We start from the raw sequence: 6,709 nt of genomic DNA on the forward strand, positions 1-6,709 counted from the left end.
GATGCACGCGTGCACGTGCACACACAGACAGATGTTCAAGTGTGCGCACACAGACACACACACACACAGGCCTATGCATACACATACAGACAGGCACATGCACACATTCACAGACCTGTGTGCACATGCACGTATACACGCACGCACACACACACACACACACACACTGACATATTGTGTTGAAGGACCATCCCGCGGAATGTGACCTTGTCAGCAGTGCTATCTTTTGGATGAGGCATTAAATCTGGGTTGGAGATGCAGGTGAAAGATCCCACGGCAGTATTCCCTGAAAAGGAGAGTTCTCCCTGCTGTGCAGGAATATATTTATCCCATCAATAAACTAATTATCTGTCATAATCACATTGCTTTTAGTAGGAACTCAAATTGGCTCTCACATTTCCTACATTACAACAGTGACTTGAAAACTAGTACATTGGCTGCAAAGTGCTTTGTGATATCCTCAAGTCACAAATGTGTTATTTAAATGGAAATATTTCTCTGATAATCTAAACAGATTTGTGTCAAGTATCGTTGACAATGCGCCTGAGCTGACAAATACAGAGGAGTACCCCACACTGACTGCTGTATAAAACCACCAGGCGGTCAGAGAATGCCAATAGTGTGAAACAGACCACTCACCCCACCAAGTCCTCACTAACCCCAGTGAAGAGCATCCCACCCAAGCCCACCACCCTGCCCTATCCCTGTAACCATGCATATCCGATGGCTAATCCACCTACACACTCCTGGATACCCTGGGGCAATTGAGCAAGAGCAAGCCACTGAACTGCACATCTGTGGGAGGAAACCAGAGCACCCAGACACAGGGATACAGTCATCCAAGGGTGGGGTTAAACCCCTAGGTCCCTGGCGTTGTGAGGCAGCAGCACAAACCACTGAGCTACTGTGCTGCCATACACTGGGTGATCCGAATAATTCCATGGAATGTGAAGTCTCCATGTTTGACGGGGGGAAGGTTGGGTCTCTGTTTGCCAGCTCCTGCAGCCTATCCACTGCATTGCTGCTGTCACTGGGTCAGCAGGGACTATGTGTAGCCCCCCCATCATAACTCAGCCATTTCAACAGGAGTAGGACAACAGCGAACAGTCACAATGTGAGTGTGTGAGAATGTGCCTGAGGTGTTTCTGTGTCTGAGTGAGTATAAGAAAACGAGGACAAAGAGAGGACTGCAGATGCTGGAGATCAGAGCTGAAAATGTGTTGCTGGAGAAGTGCAGCAGGTCAGGCAGCATCCAAGGAGCAGGAGAATCGGCATTCCGGGCATGTCCTGAAGAAGGGCTTATGCCCGAAGCATCGATTCTCCTGCTCCTTGGATGCTGCCTGACCTGCTGCGCTTTTCCAGCAACACATTTTCAGCTGAGTCTAAGAAAACATCCACATAAAAGGTAAAAGCATTGTTGTGCTACTCATCAGAGAGAGAGACAACTAGCGATGGTTAACCTGAGGGTCACAATGCCTCAGACAAGGGCACAGCCTTCCTGGTAACCTCAACTCATGTTGGAACGGAACCCTTGCTGTTGGTATCACTGTATACTGCAAACCAACTGGACAGCCATTTGAGCTAACTGGTGTATAAGCTAACTTGTAGGTACATTTACCTACAAGTGTGTGTGTGTGTGTGTGTACATACATGTGTTTGTATATGCAAAAGTCCTGTCTAAGTATAAATGGATTTTATTCCTTTATGGGATGGGGGAGTCAGTGAAAAGTTGTTGTCCATCCCTGTTTTAGCTTTGAGCTGATTGGCTGCTCATTAGGAGTCAGTCGGAAGTCACATGGCACCAGGTTACGGTCCAATAGGTTTATTTGAAATTACAAGGTTTCAGAGCACAGCCCCTTCACCAGGTGGTCTCTCCACATCACAGTTCATAGTCAGTCACATTGCTGTGAGTCGAGGGGCTGTGTAGGCCAGACCAGCTAAGATTGGCAGATTTCCCCTCCTGGAAGGACACGACAGAACCAGCTCGGTCTTTGTGACAGTCATATGTAGTCTCATGGTCACATGACTGAGACGAGTTGTTATTTCCAGATTCATTAATTGAATTTAAATTCCTCCAGCTTTGGTGGTGGGGTCTCTGCATGTCCACGGATCATCATCAGTCTGTGTCTCTGGGCTGCTCGTTCAGTCAGGTCACACTATAACCCCCCCTTTATATTCATCTACAAATGTCTCTCTTTATATAAATATAGGTTGTAGTGTTTGTGCACAACTCATATACAATTGAGTGTGTTTGTACGTATATATAGTTGTATGTGTAGGCACAAATGCATATATCAGCTTTTATCTATGTACCTATATTGGAGAATGTGTGTATGTATACACATGGGTATCTGTGCATGAGAGTTTGTGTATATCTGTGTTTCTAATTGTTCTCTGCGTATATGCATGTGTGTAGCTTGTGTGCATGCATGCAAGTTAAATGTGGTATATGTAAGTGTAGAGTGTGCAGATGTTGTGAGTACATGAATGAGTATAGTGTAGAAATGTGCTCTGTATGAGAATGTGAGTGTATGTGTGTGCAGTGTATGTACATGTGGGGTGTGGGTGTGTGCAATGTACATGGCGTGTGCTGGGGGTTTTGGTGTAGCTCAGTTGGGTGGACGGTTGGTTTGTGAAGCAGTGTGTGATGCCAACAGTGTTGGTTCGTTTACAAAGAACTCGCTTTCTCAACCTCGTCCCTCTGCAGAGATGTGGTCACCCTTGGGTTAAACCACCAGCAGCCTGCTCTCTCTCTCTCTCTCTTTCTAATGAGGCAGCTTGGTCTCTTAACACCACTGTGTGTGTGTGTGTGTGTGCGTGTGTGGGGTGTGTGTGTGGGGGGGTGTATGGGTGTGTGTGTGGGTGGGTGTGTGGGGTGTGTATGGGTGGGTGTGCATGTGTGTGTGGGTGTGGGGATGGGTGGGTGGGGTGTGTGTGTGGGGGTGGGTGGGGTGTGTGTGTGGGGGTGGGTGGGGTGTGGGGGTGGGTGCGGTGTGTGTGGGGGGGTGGGTAGGGTGTGTGTGGGTGTGGGGGAGTGTGTGTGGGTGTGGGGGGTGTGTGTGTGGGTGTGGGGGGTGTGTGTGTGGGGGTGTGTGGGTGGGTATGGGGGTGGGTTTGGGGGTGTGTGGGGGTGTGCATGGGTGTGTGTGTGTGTGGGGGTGTGTGTGTGGTGGTGGGTGGTGTGTGGGTGTGTGTGGGGGGGAGGGTATGTGTGTATGGGGGTGTGTGTGTGGTGTGTGTATGGGGGGAGGGTATGTGTGTGTGTGTGAGTGCGTGTGTGGTGTGTGTGTGGGGGGAGGGTATGTGTGTATGGGGGTGTGTGTGTGGTGTGTGTATGGGGGGGAGGGTATGTGTGTATGGGGGTGTGTGTGTGGTGTGTGTATGGGGGGGAGGGTATGTGTGTATGGGGGGGTGTGTGTGGCGTGTGTATGGGGGGAGGGTATGTGTGTGTGGGTGTGTGTGTGGGGGGAGGGTGTGTGGGTGTGTGTGTGGGGGGAGGGTGTGTGGGTGTGTGTGTGGGGGGAGGGTGTGTGGGTGTGTGTGTGGGGGGAGGGTATGTGTGTGTGTGGGTGTGGGGGGGTGTGTGTGGGTGTGGGGGAGTGTGTGTGGGTGTGGGGGGTGTGGGTGTGGGGGGTGTGGGTGTGGGGGGTGTGGGTGTGGGGGGTGTGGGTGTGGGGTGTGTGTGGGAGTGGGGGTGTGTGGGTGGGTGTGTGGGTGTGGGGTGTGTGTGGGAGTGGGGGTGTGTGGGTGGGTGTGAGGGTGGGGGTGTGGGTGTGGGAGTGGGGGTGTGTGGGTGGGTGTGAGGGTGGGGGTGTGGGTGTGGGAGTGGGGGTGTGTGGGTGGGTGTGAGGGTGGGGGAGTGAGGGTGGGGGTGGGGGTCTGTGGGTGGGAGTGTGTGGGTGGGTATGGGGGTGGGTTTGGGGGTGTGTGGGGGTGTGCATGGGTGTGTGTGGGGGGAGGGTATGTGTGTATGGGGGTGTGTGTGTGGTGTGTGTATGGGGGGGAGGGTATGTGTGTGTATGGGTGTGTGTGTGGTGTGTGTGTGGGGGGAGGGTATGTGTGTGTGTGGGTGTGTGTGTGGGGGGAGGGTATGTGTGTGTGTGTGTGGGGGGGGAGGGTATGTGTGTGTGTGTGTGTGTGGGGGGGGGAGGGTATGTGTGTGTGTGGGTGTGTGGGGGGGGAGGGTATGTGTGTGGGGGGGAGGGTATGTGTGTGTGTGGGTGTGTGTGTGGGGGGGAGTGTGTGTGTCTGTGGGTGTGTGTGTGGGGGGGAGGGAGTGTGTGTGTCTGTGGGTGTGTGTGTGGGGGGGAGGGTGTGTGTGTGTCTGTGGGTGTGTGTGTGGGGGGGAGGGTGTGTGTGTGTCTGTGTGGGGGGGAGGGTGTGTGTGTGTGTGTGTGGGGGGGAGGGTGTGTGTGTGTGTGTGTGGGGGGGAGGGTATGTGTGTGTGTGGGTGTGTGTGTGTGGGGGGGAGGGTATGTGTGTGTGTGGGTGTGTGTGTGGGGGGGAGGGTGTGTGTGTGTGGGGCGGGAGGGTATGTGTGTGTGTGTGGGGGTGTGTGTGTGTGTGGGTGTGTGTGTGGGGGAGGGTATGTGTGGGTGTGTGTGTGGGGGGGAGGGTATGTGTATGTGTGGGTGTGTGTGTGTGTGGGGGAGTATGTGTGTGTGTGTGGGGGGGAGGGTTGTGTAGGAGTGTGTGTGGGGTGTGTGTGTGTGGGGGGGTGGGGGGAGGGGGTGAGTGTGTGTGGGGGGGAGGGTATGTGTGTGTGTGGGGTGTGTGTGTGTGGGGGGGGGGGGGGGCGGGGGATGGGGTGAGTGTGTGGGGTGGGGAGTGCCTCTGTCCGGCCTCACAGCCAGAAGCCCTGCACTGGCGTCAGTCTCACGGTGATTAACCAGGAGCCGGATCTAGTCCCCTACCCTCCCACAGAGCTCCCGGCACCAGCCAAGGATCCCTGCTCCCCACCCCCCCACCCCCCAGTTCACCTGACTGTCCCTCCATTCCCCGAGAGAGCAGCAGCTACTCACTCTGCATCTCGAACTTGCGGATGATGGTGTCCAGGTAAGTGTTCTGAGGCGCGACATGGCCCCTGCGGACCGGCATCTCGTCGGTAAATCAGAGATTAGCTGCGAGTGTGCCCACTGTTTGCTGCTCCATCTCTCTCTCTCTGTCTCTCTGTCTGTGTCTGTGTGTGAGAGAGTGTGTGTGAAGCCAGCACCGCCCTCCAGCAGCAGCAGCAGCTCCTCTCTGTTACTAAGACAGCACACTCAAGGGAAATACACACTCTGTCAGCCAACTACCGGCTCCCCACAATCTCACAAATGCTGAAAAACCCCCCAGTCCAGGGGCAGAGAGACTGAGCGGGGGTGGGGAACAGCCAGAAACTACAGAAGGAATCTCTCTGCTTATTAAAGAAACACAGCCACTTCTCCAGACAAAGGAGGGGTTGGAATAGACACACACAACTGATTCCCCAGTCAGCTGCCAGCAAACACTGATCCTGATGCAAGCCCGCAGTTAGGATTGCACACCAATAAATCATCAACACGGCCGTGACCCTGCCCCTGTCCTGCTCTCAAAGGCTGCAATTCATCAGAATGAGGAGCTGCAGGCATATTCCCAAACAACCCATTCTCAATCCTGATGAAATGGTCTTCTCCACATTGGGGTGGGTTCAAATCAAGGTCACGCCGGCTGATAGATCAGTTTAGAAGGGGCCTGTACCCTGTGGACACAGAAGTCCTGGTTCCTGTGTGTTTGGAACATGCAAGGGTTTAAATGGGTAATCTTCGAGGAGAAAGTGAGGACTGGAGATCAGAGCTGAAAATGTGTTGCTGGAAAAGCGCAGCAGGTCAGGCAGCATCCAAGGAGCAGGAAATTCGACGTTTCAGGCATAAGCCCTTCTTCAGGAACCCTTCCTGATGAAGGGCTTATGCTCGAAACATCAAATTTTCTGCTCCTTGGATGCTGCCTGACCTGCTGCGCTTTTCCAGCAACACATTTTCAGCTTTAAATGGGTAATGCATTAGTCAGGTTAGAGCCACAGAGCCACAGAAACAGTCCCTTTTGCCAATGTAGTCCATGACCCCAGCTCTGATGAAGAGAGATCTAAACTCAAACTGTTAGCTTGCTCTCTGTCCCTGGATGCTGCCTGACCCGCTGTGATCTCCAGCATTTGGTGTTTTTTAGACCAGCTGACCATATTCCCCCAAATCTAATTGAGTCCCACTTGCCTGCCCCTGGCCCATATCCTTCTAAACCATTCCAATCCGTGTACCTGTCCAAATATCTTTTAAATGCTATATTCTGGATTAGTGGTGCTGGAAGAGCACAGCAGTTCAGGCAGCATCCAATGAGCAGCGAAATCGACGTTTCGAGCAAAAGCCCTTCATCAGGAATTAGGGCTTTTGCCCGAAACGTCGATTTCGCTGCTCATTGGATACTGCCTGAACTGCTGTGCTCTTCCAGCACCACTAATCCAGAATCTGGTTTCCAGCATCTGCAGTCATTGTTTATACCTTTTAAAGGCTGTAACTGTACCTGCATCCACCACTTCCCGTTCCACACACGAACCACTCTCTGAGTAAAAACATTGTCCCTCATGTCCTTTATAAAACTTTCTCCTCTCAACTTAAAACTATCTCCCCTAGGTCAGAACTCCCACACCTCAGGAAAAGATATTTGCTATTGACCTTATCTGTGCCCCTCATATTTT

At 52.8% G+C, this 6,709-nt stretch overlaps 1 protein-coding gene across 1 annotated transcript in view; it reads right to left on the reverse strand.

Annotated features, from left to right (window-relative positions):
- The window catches only part of kcnh6a (potassium voltage-gated channel, subfamily H (eag-related), member 6a), a 352,557-nt gene extending 347,460 nt beyond the window's left edge, over positions 1-5,097 (reverse strand). The window contains exon 1 of the mRNA XM_060848575.1: positions 5,022-5,097. Within this exon, the coding sequence (XP_060704558.1) occupies positions 5,022-5,097 (76 nt within the window). The remainder of the gene's footprint in view (positions 1-5,021) is intronic.
- Between the last annotated feature and the right edge of the window lie 1,612 nt (positions 5,098-6,709).

The sequence above is a fragment of the Hemiscyllium ocellatum genome, chromosome 32, assembly GCF_020745735.1.
Source record: "Hemiscyllium ocellatum isolate sHemOce1 chromosome 32, sHemOce1.pat.X.cur, whole genome shotgun sequence".
In the NCBI taxonomy this organism is placed as follows: Eukaryota; Metazoa; Chordata; class Chondrichthyes; order Orectolobiformes; family Hemiscylliidae; genus Hemiscyllium; species Hemiscyllium ocellatum.